This window comes from Gymnodraco acuticeps, unplaced genomic scaffold (genome assembly GCF_902827175.1).
Source record: "Gymnodraco acuticeps unplaced genomic scaffold, fGymAcu1.1, whole genome shotgun sequence".
Lineage (NCBI taxonomy): Eukaryota > Metazoa > Chordata > Actinopteri > Perciformes > Bathydraconidae > Gymnodraco > Gymnodraco acuticeps.
Genome location: NW_022992191.1, coordinates 405,846 through 421,075, shown reverse-complemented (window position 1 = coordinate 421,075; position 15,230 = coordinate 405,846). Strand labels below are relative to the sequence as shown.

At 41.2% G+C, this 15,230-nt stretch overlaps 2 protein-coding genes across 4 annotated transcripts; one reads left to right on the top strand and one right to left on the bottom strand.

Moving 5' to 3' along the window:
• The first annotated feature begins 738 nt into the window (after positions 1 to 738).
• dhrs4 (dehydrogenase/reductase (SDR family) member 4) lies at positions 739 to 4,003 on the top strand. The gene is made up of 9 exons (XM_034205303.1): positions 739 to 1,023; positions 1,323 to 1,437; positions 1,852 to 2,029; positions 2,139 to 2,240; positions 2,324 to 2,394; positions 2,481 to 2,532; positions 2,844 to 2,978; positions 3,645 to 3,700; positions 3,788 to 4,003. The coding sequence occupies exons 2-9, from the start codon at positions 1,382 to 1,384 to the stop codon at positions 3,900 to 3,902; spliced, it is 765 nt and encodes a 254-aa protein (XP_034061194.1). The 5' UTR covers positions 739 to 1,023; positions 1,323 to 1,381; the 3' UTR covers positions 3,903 to 4,003.
• A 370-nt stretch (positions 4,004 to 4,373) lies between these two features.
• On the bottom strand, positions 4,374 to 15,173 carry tinf2 (TERF1 (TRF1)-interacting nuclear factor 2). 3 transcript variants are annotated; one of them, XM_034205301.1, is made up of 12 exons: positions 14,785 to 15,173; positions 14,353 to 14,555; positions 14,108 to 14,215; positions 13,326 to 13,421; positions 13,130 to 13,240; positions 12,601 to 12,724; positions 11,140 to 11,338; positions 6,573 to 7,133; positions 6,317 to 6,385; positions 5,450 to 5,508; positions 5,286 to 5,365; positions 4,374 to 4,912 (listed from the first exon to the last, which is right to left on the bottom strand). In XM_034205301.1, the coding sequence occupies exons 1-12, from the start codon at positions 14,810 to 14,812 to the stop codon at positions 4,790 to 4,792; spliced, it is 1,761 nt and encodes a 586-aa protein (XP_034061192.1). In that variant the 5' UTR covers positions 14,813 to 15,173; the 3' UTR covers positions 4,374 to 4,789. The 3 variants fall into 3 exon arrangements, with proteins under 3 accessions (XP_034061192.1, XP_034061190.1, XP_034061191.1); XM_034205299.1 differs by having other exon boundaries at positions 10,684 to 11,338; positions 14,785 to 15,166; XM_034205300.1 differs by lacking the exon at positions 6,317 to 6,385 and having other exon boundaries at positions 10,684 to 11,338; positions 14,785 to 15,164.
• Positions 15,174 to 15,230: the final 57 nt, after the last annotated feature.

Genomic DNA, 15,230 nt, shown 5'->3' with positions numbered 1-15,230 from the left:
ATTTGCGGGCCAAAATGACGTCACTGAACGTGTAGTACCACCATTTGGCCAATAGGGCCATTCCAAAAAATGGCTTCAACGGACGGCGCACTTCCCGGGGGCTTGATTTGCACTCGTCTTTAAATACATGTTCTATCGTTAACCAGGTTTAAATTATACACTATTAGAAAAGGAATAAGCTACAGAAAAGCGAGCTGTGTTGTCGCGGCCTACCTACCACCATTAGCCAGATGCTGTTAGCAATGATACCGCTGGTTATCTTCATTGCCTTTCGCTGCTAACGCTAAAGTTCATGTTAAAAACAACAATAGCACCGACGGGTAAAAACAGCTACAAGCAACCTGTTTACCAGCCAATGTAAGCACCAAAAACAGCCAATGTAAAACAAGTACCTTGCTTCTTTTCGCCCATAAACTTCGCTTCGATGTACAGTCTATGATACGTAAAATCACTTATTTTCAAGCGTGAAAATCTGAGGCCATCGGCGTTCAATCATTTTCGTCTATGACAACAACATTATCTCCGCCCCCTACGAGGTGACGCTTTTCACTGATCTACATAGCATAGCATGGGTGTCCATTGCAGGCTTTAGACCCATCCAGCGTCTGTTAAATCGTATAGATATCCCCAGCCTGGAAACACAGCAGCTGCGTGATTGGCTGGCGGTTTCCAGTTGCCTTCATGGACGTCCGAATTTCTCCGTAGACCAGAAAATTAGCTTAAAACTGCGGGATTAAAACTACAAATGTGCCCCAAGCTATCAATATCACATAACGGTACAACACAATTCCGAATGTCCTAATCATATTGCATCATTTTGTGGACGGAATTGGCAGTACAATTCAATTAAGAGCAGACCAGCTATTGCTAGAGGCTTTTATTTTGACAACGGGACTATTACCCCGGAAAACACTGAATGTAGCACGAATCGTCGGTAGTAAGGTCCAAGCAGTAAACTTTGACACTCTTTTAAGAAATTCTTCCACAGTCCAAGCTCATATTCAGTATTGCATGAACGGCAGGGTGAGACAACGCTCTTAAACACATTTGCACATTAGTTCATTATTGTAGTCAACACTGAGTCAAAGTATACATTTAAACTGAGATTTACCTTTGTATATAAATAGCGATCATGTATTTTATCATTGCTTTCTCTTCACCTTGTTGTGTATTATTGATTTAAATGAGTGACAAAGTGGTTCCCAACTTAATTTGCTGTTACTTATATGTCAGCTACACTGCTGTCAAGAGTCCAGACGACCTCTACCCTAGATACCCAGTGTTCTCATAAAACAATATGTGTTACTATTCTCTATCCACAGGTGATGTTAAAGGTGTATTCAGGTGCCTTAGGACCAACCCTGTTTCTTGCCAAAGGAACATGTCTCAAAGTAGCCTTGCTGGAAAGGTAGCCATAGTTACTGCCTCCACAGATGGGTAAGAACTAGCTGTTTAACTCTTGTTTTGTCTGTACTGCAATAAAACATACTCAACAGTTAAGAAACTGACTTTGGCAATAGTTAACTGCTGTCCTGGTGAAGCAGTGGTACTGAAAGGATAATAAAAACATTCAAATTGATGTCAAATATCAATGGAGAAAGCCAAGCGAATAAAATTAATTAAAGATAAGATGCATCAAGCTTGTTTCCAAAATCATTGGGCTTTATGAGTTTCGGCCCCTGCTGGAATTGATCTCTAGCCTAAAAAAGACACGAAACGTTACAAATGTTTTTAATAAGCAGTCAAATTAGCATCATTATTTAACAGTTAGCATACTGATTAATCTGTTTGATAGAGGTATTATATCATGGCCAAAAGACCATTATTCTCTTACCCCTGTCTCCTCTTCAGAATTGGCCTAGCTGCAGCTCAGGCTCTGGGTAAGAGAGGAGCCCATGTGGTGGTGAGCAGCCGGAGACAGGCCAACGTGGACAAAGCCGTGGCCCTGCTGCAGAGCCAGAGCATCACAGTGACCGGGACCACCTGCAACGTCGGCAAGGAAGAAGACAGAGAAAAACTGGTTCAATTAGTGAGTATCTTTATAATTCTAATAACCATGCATATTAATAATTTTCAGAGATTTTCAGATTCAATCCAGTTCTTACCTCATTAACAGCCCTATTCTGTGTTTGGAACAGACTCTGGATCAGTGCGGTGGCATTGATATCCTGGTGTCCAACGCAGCAGTCAACCCTTTCTTTGGAAACATCATGGACTCCACTGAGGACGTCTGGGACAAGGTACACACATACAGAGAGGCCCATTTGTTCAAAGGATTTCAATTCAGAATATGTTATGGGAGCATTTCGTCGTTTCTTTCTAGATCCTGTCTGTAAATGTCACATCAGCCTTCCTCATGACTAAGTTGGTGGTGCCTCATATGACAAAGAGGGGGTGAGTAACGAACAAAACCGTGATCCGGACAAAAATACTATAAAAATGTATGTTTATTGACAAATGCTCTGTATTTTTATTTTTAGAGGAGGAAATGTAGTATTTGTGTCATCTGTGGCTGGATACCAACCAATGCAGGTCAGTGACAGTTATATAATACTAAAACACTGGTATGGAATATCTTTTTTAATTTCATACATATCCATGATAATACTGACATACCTTTACTTAAGTAAGGTTTTAAATGCAGGGCTAATAGTGGAGTATTTTTTACTAGTAATATTGATTACTTTTGTAAAAGGATGTGTACTCCCACCATTGATGAGCACAGAAATAGAACAAGCAAATATTCTAATAAGTAATTATATATTTTAATTCCAGTGTCGTGTTTTGTTGTCATTTTGTAAACGGTTGTGTTTGTATATGTTATGGACACTGTGTCTCTGCAGGCTCTGGGCCCCTACAGTGTGAGTAAGACGGCTCTGCTGGGTCTGACCCGGGCCCTGGCCCCTGAGCTGGCTCAAAGTAACATAAGAGTCAACTGCGTGGCCCCTGGAGTCATCAAAACGAAATTCAGCAGCGCGGTGAGGAGAAAAACATACATTTATCTTTGTATCACACTTATTTATAAGTCTCTATAATAACCAGAGATGGTAAAAGTACACACATCCTTTACTCAAGTAGAAGTACAGATATTCATGTTTAAAAATTCTCTGGTAAAAGTAGAAGTACTGACTAAACTTCTTTACTCAAGTAAAAGTAAAGAAGTATGGGCTTCGAAATGTACTTAAGTAAAAAGTCCCCATAACTAGCAGCTGTTTTAAAGAGTACCTGACCTCCCTTTATATTAAGAGAACAATAATGTCATTGTTAGCTAATGGATGTTTCCATGCTGAACAACGGCAACATGACAACGTTTCCATTGGTCCCTCTTCTTTAGAGAAGACCAGGAAATGATGGATACACGGATCGTGTTCAAATCAATTTGGGACGCAATGACTATAAATAATAATGATCACGCCACCAAACACACATTCAGACTAAAGTAACCAGCCTGTTTGGGAAATGTAAGAAGTAGAAAGTTCAGGTGTTTGTGTTCAAAATGTAAGAAGTAAAACTAAAAAGTTGTCAGAAAAATTAGTAGTGGTGTAAAGTACTGATACCAGAACAATTTACTTAAGTACAGTAATGAAGTATTTGTACTCCATTACTTTCCACCTCTGATAATAACATGACTGTTTTTGTGGCAGTTAACGGGGAACGAAGACATCATGGACGAGTTCAAAAAGCAGCTGAGCATTAAAAGGTATGCTCACATGGGAATGTATCACCAATATGCCAGACAATACACATGAGCAACATATTTAATATGTTCACGTTTATCTCCCTATAGAGTGGGAGAGCCAGAGGAGATCGGTGGAGTGATTGCCTTCTTGTGCTCGGAGGACGCGTCCTACATCACCGGAGAGACCATCACTGTGACCGGGGGGATAGGCTGTCGACTCTGAAGCTCTAGGGCCAATACAAGTGTGTGTGTATGTTTTGATTACATTTTGACTTGAAGTGCGGACGCAGCCAGAATAAAGCTTCATATACTATTCAAGCAAGACATGTCAAATTCCTTACTAATTATTGAAGATGTTAGGTTTTCTCTGTGATGATCGTGATATTCTGTGAATTTGAAGGATTCTTATGATAAATAATTTCATGTTAATTCAATAGGAAGTTCTTTCAGTGATCATGTCATGAACCAGTGCTTAAATTATAAAACGTTATACTTCTCTTTCATATCAAATGCAGCTTTAAATAGCTTTTTGTGAGAGATGCATCACTTACACATGTTTAAAACAGACAGTATGAGAAGTACACTGAACACTAGAAAAGGTGGAATTTATGAAATCTAAATAAAAAAATGATGAGCTTCGGTCCATAACAGAATGCTGCTTAATACACTATTGATAAACTCACTCGTGGAAACGTTTTTCAAACTGTTTCTTTATTACTTCCACACATCTCAAATTGCATTCCTTTGATTTGTTCCCATTATGTGTCAGCAGTTATTAACCAAGAACATATATTTTAAATATTAAAAAAATGAATAAATGTAATGGAGATGATCCAGATACAAACAAAACTGTACGGTAACAATTTCAAAAACGTTACAAAAGTGCCCATAATAAATCATCAAGGCTTGTATTCCATGATGACAAACCACTGATTCAAATTAAAATCTGACTCAGCTAGGGTGACGTCGTGAGCCAAGAGAAACAGATGTCTTAAATAAATGTCGTCAGCTTCAGTGGCTGGTGCATATAGATTTATTTTTGGCTTTTCGGTCGATGTGGCTGTAGGCAAAAAACCACATGACCACCAAACTTGGCCTCGATATTCCATTTCATCGTCTGTTTTTGCCGACAACAGAAGACAAGTCCCGCTGTGTCATCCCGGGCTTCCAGTACTCCCTCAGAGTGGGGACATATGTGCCGTGTTTGGTCTTGTAGTAGCGCTTTGTGAACAGCTGAGGGAGACAGGCTCAGTTAGAAAACACAGAGGAAGGAACCAACTTGATAGAAAGAGCAGCACAAGTGAGAGAAACATTTATTCCACCAGTATTTTCTTTTTCTTAAATAACTCACAGTCCCATCTCTTTTCGTTTACAGTCAGCGTCTTGTTTGGTTCACTTTGAAGGCTTAAAGTTAATGTCTTGAATGTGCGATCTGGTTTCGAAATTGCACATTTGAGTCATTACCAATGGATTTCTATTAACCTATAATTGTCCGAATGAATTTCAAAGCTAAATCTCTTTTCAAAAAAAGACTAAAATTGGACACATTGTAAGGATTCGTACTGCTCATTGAAACACTGTCTTTTAGTGGTTTAGGAAAACATACCCTGACTTTGAAATTCTTCGTTGCTTCGTCTTCAGAATCCGCGACATAGTCTTCAGTGTCTCCAGGACGGGCGGATGTACCTAAACAAAAAAAGGAAACAGTTAAACTCATGTTTTTTCCCCATTGTTGATCTTTGTTACTTTTAATAAAAAAATGTAAATCACCTGAGTTACTGCGTTGTTGAGAAGGAGAGCCGATTACACCGGGCAATACAGGGTGATTCCTGTTGGGTAGAAACAATATCATTAAACCATTTGGTATCAATTCAGTTTTAATAGCGGCTAAAAGGTAAATGGAGAAAGACAAAGTCATATTTCACATAGCTGCTTTGCTATTTAGAATTGTCTATTGGCAAGTAAATACATTTGAATGATAAATCTTTAAAATAATATAGAGCAATAAATATATATCCATATATAATAAAATCTGAGAGACAAATCGGATTAACTTCAAAAAATTGAACTCGTTTTTTTATGGTATTTGTAAAACAATGGTCTAAAGAATATCTATAGAACGTTTAAAAAAAAAAAAGGCTGCAAGTCAAATTCATAGTTAAATTGGTTTATTGTGCACAAAAGCGTACAGAAATAATATGAAATATTAAGTAGACAATATTACCATGTGTCATTAACATGATATCAGCATTGATTTTGTTCTAAAATATCACGGAATCTCAAATTTTGTCCAATATAAAAGTCAATTTAAAATATCTGGTTCTGCCACAGAGATCAATGAGGGCAAATAATTGCAAGTCTCTTCAGTGCGCATGTCACAAAACGAGATGCATTATGGAACATGAAGTTTATGAGCAACGTGCTTCTGTAAAGTGGCATGTAACCGTAAAATAATCTTTGCAAGCTCCCTGCTCTAGCCAATCAAACCGCTGCTTGTGGGTCAGGGGCGGGAGATTCATGTGATTGGTTGTTGGTCGAGTTTCAGACACGTATTGAAAAATGAGTCTGAACTTTTCGATCCGTTAACTGAGTTTTAAACATCCCTTGAAATGGAAGATCCCCATAGCCCCCACCCACCCTATGATCGGATCGACGATCGGCCGATTCTGACTCCGTTGATCGGCGATCGGCCTCATCGGAGCGTCCCTAACAAACACATTCATGATGAAAGGTTTTAAAAGGTATGATAAAACACAGATAACATAGTAAATGCTAGTTAACAAAATCCAGAACACATAATGGAATTGAACATTATTACTAATGTAGCTGCTGAATTTTCTACAATACAAACTTGACATAATACTAAACGGTTCTGAATGTGGACGTCTCTTACTCTTTATCGCCCAGGCCGGGACGCTTCGAGCCAGGCTTCTGAGTTTGGTTGAGTTTGCGTGTTGGAGTTTTAACCGGGGACGTCCTCCTCTGGTTCTGCTGCTTCACAGGCGAGGATTTAGTCCTGTTGGGGCTCGCAGGAGTCACCGACAGCTTGTGTAAAGTAACTTTGGGTTGGCTCCTCAGACAAGATTCAAAATGGGAGCAGAGGGAAGGGTCTTCAGGCAGCTTTTTGACACCCAGCTGCATCATACAGGTCTTAAGAGCTGCCCTGTCATCTACTCTCTCACTTGTCTTGTTGCTGATCCTCTTTTTCCCAGATATAGTCATGCCTAATACTTCCTCCTCCTCCTCCTCCTCCTCCTCCTCATCGGAATCACTTTCCATCATGTCAGGTTCCTTGCGTTTCATTCCGTTGCTTTCCTTCCTCTCCTCTTCCACTTGTTCTTCACCTTCGATCGTTCCATCGTCCTTGAGTTTCGGTTTAATCGCAGTGAAGTTCTCTTTTGGGTTCCAGTGCTCGTTGGTTGCGTCCTTTGCTTGCTCTTCCCCTCTCTGTGTCCTGATCATAAATGGTACAACTTCATTAGATACGAGTCCGATAACAGGTTTAAAATGTGAAATATTAAGTAGACAATATTACCATGTGTGTCATTAACATGATATCAGTATTGATTTTGTTCTAAAATATCACGGAATCTCGCATTTTGTCCAATATAAAAGTCAATTTGAAATATCTGGTTCTGCCACAGAGATCAATGATGTGTTTTTATGACAAACACTAGGGATGCTCCGATCGATCGGCCGATATTCACTCTCAATAGTGTGATCGGGGCACTCTATAAATGCCGATAAGGAGAGCCGATCACATGACGCAAAATACATGACACTTTTCTCTGTGCGTGGAAAAACTAGCTCGCCACGCCCGCCGGCAAGCTTCAACGCACGCCGCTGTGTGGACGGGCCATAAGAGTTAGACCTAACACACTTAGCTATTTTATCTACCTCTGGAACAAGCTAAACTAGTTATACATATATTTATTCTTCACTGTCGGGTCGCTCATTACTGGATCAGCGAGCTGCATGAGACGATACTGACAGGCTGTCAGGAGAGAGAGGGAGAGAGAGAGAGGGAGAGGGAGAGAGGAAAAGAGCGCTTCCGTTCATTTCTCCCGTGTTATTATCCAAAATTAATGTAAACTTGAATAATGTACTTCATTTGAATGTAATAATTATGTTGGCTGTTGTTTGTGGAAGCGCATCATGTATTGAAAAATGTGTCTGAACTTTTTGAAGCGTTAACTAAGTTTTAAACATCACTTGAAATGTTTATGTTTATTAAGGATCCCAATTAGCTTTTGCTCTTGACAAAAGCTACTCTTCCTGGGGTCCGACACTCAAATGAAATGGAAGATCCCCATAGCCCCCAGCCACCCTATGATCGGTATCGGCCGATTCTGACTCCGGTGATCGGCCTCATCGGAGCGTCCCTAACAAACACATTCATGATTAAACGTTTTAAAAAGGTACGATAAAACACAGATAACATAGTAAATGCTAGTTGAACAAAATCCAGAACACTTACAGTGGGGCAAAAAAGTATTTAGTCAGCCACCAATTGTGCAAGTTTTCCCACTTAAAAAGATGAGAGAGGCCTGTAATTGTCATCCTAGGTACACTTCAACTATGAGACAGAATGGGGGGAAAGAATCCAGGAAATCACATTGTAGGATTTTAAATGAATGAATTGGTAAATTCCTCGGTAAAATAAGTATTTGGTCACCTACAAACAAACAAGATGTCTGGCTCTCACAGACCTGTAACTTCTTCTTTAAGAGCCTCCTCTGTCCTCCACTTGTTAACTGTATTGATGGCACCTGTTTGAACTCGTTATCAGTATAAAAGACACCTGTTCACAACCTCAAACAGTCACACTCCAAACTCCACTATGGCCAAGACCAAAGAGCTGTCAGAGGACACCAGAAACAAAATTGTAGACCTGCACCAGGCTGGGAAGACTGAATCTGCAATAGGTAAGCAGCTTGGTGTGAAGAAATCAACTGTGGGAGCAATTATTAGAAAATGGAAGACATACAAGACCACTGATAATCTCCCTTGATCTGGGGCTCCACGCAAGATCTCACCCCGTGGGGTCAAAATGATCACAAGAAGAGACGGTTAGCAAAAATCCCAGAACCACACGGGGGGACCTAGTCAATGACCTGCAGAGAGCTGGGACCAAAGTAACAAAGGCTACCATCAGTAACACACTACGCCGCCAGGGACTCAAATCCTGCAGTGCCAGACGTGTCCCCCAGCTTAAGCCAGTACATGTCCAGGCCCGTCTGAAGTTTGCTAGAGAGCATTTAGATGATCCAGAAGAGGATTGGGAGAATGTCATATGGTCAGATGAAACCAAAATAGAACTTTTTGGTAAAAACTCAACTAGACGTGTTTGGAGGAGAAAGAATGCTGAGTTGCATCCAAAGAACACCATTCCTACTGTGAAACATGGGGGTGGAAACATCATGCTTTGAGGCTGTTTCTCTGCAAAGGGACCAGGACGACTGATCCGTGTTAAGGAAAGAATGAATGGGGCCATGTATCGTGAGATTTTGAGTGACAACCTCCTTCCATCAGCAAGGGCATTGAAGATGAAACGTGGCTGGGTCTTTCAGCATGACAATGATCCCAAACACACCGCCCGGCAGGCTTGGAATTTCGTCATTTTAGGGGCAAGGCCATTTGGCCTTCCCGTTCACATTTTTTAGGGCACAAATGCCACATGACAGGGCACAAAGGCCATTTGGTTAAATTACGCTGGTCAATCAACATGACTGTAAAGTGTAGCACTAACGTCAACACCAGTCGTTTTACAAATGGCTGAATAGCAATAGTGTTTCTTAAACGTATACGTTAAGTTCAGCCATAAACCACATAAGTCAGTCATGTATTATATCAAAACCGCTTAGCAAGAAAAATACTAGATTCAAAGGTGACAGCTATCTGCTAGCTTGTAGAAGCAACACTAGATGTAGACCCCTTGAAGGGAAGACGTTAGCGCTATCCAAACTAGCTAGCTATCGCTAGTTTTCATGACAAAATGTAACGAGTCGACTTTAAATAGGCTAATACAATGGTAATTACCTATCAATAGTACTTTCTATAAACACGTAAATGTTAAGTCCTTTCAAATACTACCACATACTTCAGTTAAATCATATCAAAACAGCTTGGTCCGCTTGCTTACCTGTGCTTGTCTTGCTCCCGCGGCTGAGGAGCAGGCTGTCGGGCCCCTACAGGCATTTCTGACGGAACAATCACAGCAGAGCAATCGCTCTGATTCCACAGGCACGGGACTATCCTACTGCTCGCACTAGTATGACTTCACTAGCGTTGTTTACACTGGAACTTTTGACAGGGGCACAAAGGCCACTTTGGCCGTGAATTGCATTTTTTTTCACAGGGCATCACGGCCAAAGTGCGGGGCAACGACGGCCATGGCCGTCGTGAAATTCCCACCCTGCCGCCCGGGCAACGAAGGAGTGGCTTCGTAAGAAGCATTTCAAGGTCCTGGAGTGGCCTAGCCAGTCTCCAGATCTCAACCCCATAGAAAATCTTTGGAGGGAGTTGAAAGTCTGTGTTGCCCAGCGACAGCCCCAACACATCACTGCTCTAGAGGAGATCTGCATGGAGGAATGGGCCAAAATACCAGCAACAGTGAGTGAAAACCTTGTGAAGACTTACAGAAAACGTTTGACCTCTGTCATTGCCAACAAAGGGTATATAACAAAGTATTGAGATGAACTTTTGTTATTGACCAAATACTTATTTTCCACCATCATTTGCAAATAAATTCTTTAAAAATCAGACAATGTGATTTTCTGGATTTTTTTTTCTTATTCTGTCTCTCATAGTTGAAGTGTACCTAGGATGAAAATTACAGGCCTCTCATCTTTTTAAGTGGGAGAACTTGCACAATTGGTGGCTGACTAAATACTTTTTTGCCCCACTGTAATGGAATTGAACATTATTACTAATGTAGCTGCTGAATTTTCTACAATACAAACTTGACATAATACTAAATGGTTCTGAATGTGGACGTCTCTTACTCTTTATCGCCCAGGCCGGGACGCTTCGAGCCAGGCTTCTGAGTTTGGTTGAGTTTGCGTGTTGGAGTTTTAACTGGGGACGTCCTCCTCTGGTTCTGCTGCTTCACAGGTGAGGATTTAGTCCTGTTGGGACTCGCAAGAGTCACCGACAGCTTGTGTAAAGTAACTTTGGGTTGGCTCCTCAGACAAGAGACAAAAAGGGAGCAGAGGGAAGGGTCTTCAGGCAGCTTTTTGACGCCCAGCTGCATCATACAGGTCTTAAGAGCTGCCCTGTCATCTACTCTCTCACTTGTCTTGTTGCTGATCCTCTTTTCCCCAGATATAGTCATGCCTAATACTTCCTCCTCCTCCTCCTCATCATCGGAATCACTTTCCGTCATGTCAGGTTGCTTGCGTTTCATTCCGTTCCAGTGCTCGTTGGTTGCGTCCTTTGCTTGCTCTTCCCCTCTCTGTGTCCTGATCATAAATGGGACATCTTCATTAGATATGAGTCCGATAACAGGTTTAATGAATGGGGTTTTGTCTCTTGTCTGTGTGTTGGAAGACTGGTAAAAAGAGTTAGTGGCTCCTGTTGGAGGATCTGAAGGCACTTTTCCAGAGGGGGGCAGGGAGAGGGAAGTCAGGATGGAGTCTCCCATGTTTGGAGGGAGGGATGCTGTGAAAAAAAACATGGAGATTAATAAGGAAGTTCACCGTCCTATCTAGTAGGGCTGTATAGACAGGGGTGCACATAACTTTCTCAGTGAGGTACTCAGATGAGTATGGGGGGGGCTAATGGAGTACTTCGTGACCACAGAGTGTGAACGTTGTGATCAGCTGTTTTAGCGCAGTTCTCCAGTGAAGGGGGGGAGTCTCCCTCCGCAGCCGGTTGGCGTAGTTTTGGCACAATTCCGTTGTACAGACCGACGTTAACAGCAGCCCTGTCTGTGCACACGGAGACCGACTCTGTCGTCCGGTGATCTAACCGCCTTCCGGAAAAGCTTCACAAGTACGTCGGTACGCAAATGCGCTTTGTGACACAAGTGACGGTACGCATTTCAGATTGTTGCCGTGCATGCGTACCAGTTATGTGCACCCCTGTGTATAGAATAGCTTTAAGCTTCATTCTTGTATGATTTCAACATTCCCAATAACTCCAGAGCATTGTCGACATTTGTAGAAAAAAAATGGATGTAATTATTTTCAAAATTCACATCATGTTTTTATCTGAAGAAATACACCGCTTCAAGATTTGTGTGATGAATTATGGAGGTCCATAAGTGTAAATACATTTTTAAAATGCATTAATTAATTAATTAATTAAGAAGTAAATAAATACAGGAATAATAAAATAAATGCTAAAATATAATACAGAAATACATGCTGTTAAAGGTGGGGTAGTTAATTTTTAGAAAACGGCTCGAGATACACTTTTTGTTATATTCCATGGAATGCTCTTAACATCCCGATAGCAATGAATATCTGAAGTGCTTTGACCAAAAATCCATAAAAGTTATTTGTGGAAGTCGTAGTGCTGTAAAAAGCATGACCAATCATTATAGCCGGCTTCCATCTGTGCACAAACTTATCTCGTGCTCTCATTGGTCATGTGCGCGTGCGTGTGTGTTGGAGGAGGGGCTCTGTAAGGAAGTGGCAGATTTGTTCCGGCTTTGTATTTTCAAATTCGAGCTGGTTTCTCCAAAATGACCCCACCTTTAAATAACTAAATAAAATAATTAATTAATAGTGAAAACCTTGTTTTTCTTTATTTGTTAGGGCAGGATTATGTCATCAATTATAACAACAAACAACATAAGCAGCTCGATTTCCAAAACGAGATTATGGATTCCAATGTAAATGTGATACATTTGAAAATATGGCATTACCCCAAATCCTAGCTATACATGTTAGCTGGCCTGAGTGATGATGAGGATGTACCTGCAGTCTCCAGGTGGCCCAGACAGGTCTGATGCTGGAGCAGTGTCTGCAGCAGCTGGGGTTGGCTGGCCGCCCGCGCACACGCCTCCAGGACGGAGGAGGTCTCACTGAGCCACGACACAGTCTGGAGACAAATGACATACAACTTGTATTCATGTACCTGTGTTATTCATGATTTATTATCTTTGCTTTTTAATGTTTCTAATGTGTTTTATGCTCTTAATGTCTTTCATTTTTGAGACTTTGAATTGCCTTGTGTTGAAAAGTGCTGTATAAATAAACTTGCCTTGCCTTACATACAAAGCATTTCTTTGAAAAGTACTTTACTTTGAATCACAATATGTTAGCAGGCATTTATAAATGATCACTAGTAAAAAAAAAAAAAAAAAAAGAAGACCCTCCGTCCTCGTACACTTTTTGTATCTACTGCAAATCAAATGTGATTTTTTCAAATGTACTGATAAAGAGAAATACAATAGATTGAATGTGTGATGGAAAAGGGCAAGGTTTTCCCAGAAGCACCCACTACCTGAGCAAGGTTGGGAACTGGGAGGAACTGGTCCAGTCGGATCAGAAACTCCCACAGCAGCTTCTCCAGCTCCTGGTCAAAGTTGGGACCATAATCCACAGGAAACTCCTCCTGATAGAAGACAGAATAAGATGTGTCGGCTGTGACACAATCCTACAGACATCAATGCAGATACAAAATGTGTGAAGGGGCTCACCTTGAAGAAATGTGTCCTCCTTGTTGTGTCTGTTAGCAGCAAGTGAACCAATGATTTGAAACCTTCCACTGTATTCATGATTTTTAAATCCCTCTTCTAGGAGACAAAATAGAAACAAAATTAAACTTTTTCCATCCTTAAGTCTTAAAATAATATATTGAGGCAACACTACAGTCCGAGATTGTGTAACGTTTAATTCTGCAAATACCTCCAATATTAACTGTTGTAATTGTAATGCAGCATGAGGCCATTTTTCTTCAGTATAAAACCGGCAAACAGTTTACAGTGACAAAAATGGCAATGCAATTTGTAGTGAGAGTCTAGATATCAAATGTAATGTATCCTTCTGCTAACACACAAAGCTCTCAATAACCAGGCTCCCCCCTACCTCTCCGACCTGATCCACCACTACACCCCTTCCCGCAGCTCATCAGAAGCGAACCTCCTCTCTATCCCCAAGAAAACCAAGCTCCGAACCTGGGGGGATAGAGCCTTCTCCATCGCTGCCCCCACCCTCTGGAACTCCCTCCCACAACACATCAGAGACTGCACTGACCCCCCCACTTTCAAAACACTGACCAAAACACACCTCTTCAGACTGGCTTTTAATCTGTGAATTATGCTGTATTGCTGTTTTAATAACTTTTAAGTGTTATTTTATCTTGTTTTAATAACTTTTAAATTCTATTTTATCATGTTTTATCACCACTGTAAAGCGTCTTTGAGCACCTGGAAAAGCGCTTTGAAATGCAATATATTATTATTATTATTTTGTAATTTACTTTAGTAGTTGCAGAGGAGGTTGACACAGCAGCAGGAGCACGGATCCTTTCCAGATGTGACATTATCTCCTTTTTATCCGGCTGTGTAGAGCAGAGCTCCATGATCAACTGAAAATAAATTGATAAACCGTACATTCAGACCAGGAAACGGATCATTCAAAATACTTGGCAATGATGTGTCAAAATAGAGAATATTATAGTCAGATAGATAGGAAAGAAGAATGAAAGAGGCATCAGATTCTCACCCGTGCTCTCAGCCCCAGTGCCAGCTTGCCCTGGTGTCTCACAGTGAGCAGCCCGGGGACAGTATCACATAGTGAGGTCACAAATTCCTCCACAACCCCATAGTGCATCACATCCCTCTGCTCCATCACCTTCCACATGGCTGCAGACACCAGGCGCACAGGCGGGGCCAGGAGCTGGAGTGCAGCTAAAGGGAGGGTGGCATCTGTGCAAGAGACAAAAGAAAAGAGACAACAATCATTGCAACTCAGGCAGGGTTGAGAATGTGTCTGTCTCTATAGATTGCAGATTCCAATGTTACAGTACTGGCTATAACCCAGGTGATGGTAATGCAGGGGTCCCACATCATCTGTCAAATTGTCACCTTCCACTGCCACTACAATATTGACAGTTTCACATTTATTTGAATTATTATTCCATGTATTAACACTTACCATTTTCCTTAGTTTTTCTTTCAGTCATACTGCTGAATTTGCAAGCTAGCTTAAGCTAATGAGGTGGACGTCTATTAACTAGCTTAGCAACTTTGACACATTACTCCCCAATTCCGCTTCAAAGCTGCCGCTAAAATAACAGTTTACCCGAGGAACGTTAAACAGGAAATACTATAAGAATGTTGTTTCCTAACTCCTGCAGTTATCTGTCGTTAACGTTACGCCTCGGTAGTCCTGTTGTTTTTGTTTACCCGCTCAAACAGCTAGCAACACTTCTCTAAAGTTCTGCTTCTCATCCTCCCGCCTTCGCCGCAACAATATATAGGGTTTCAAATGCTCACCAGGGTGCGCCGGATTGGCGGTGCTTAGTGCATTTTTAATTAAAGACATTGGTTCGAACAGGAAACTCCGTCCGCGCGCAAACTGTAATGTATAAAACAAGCGCA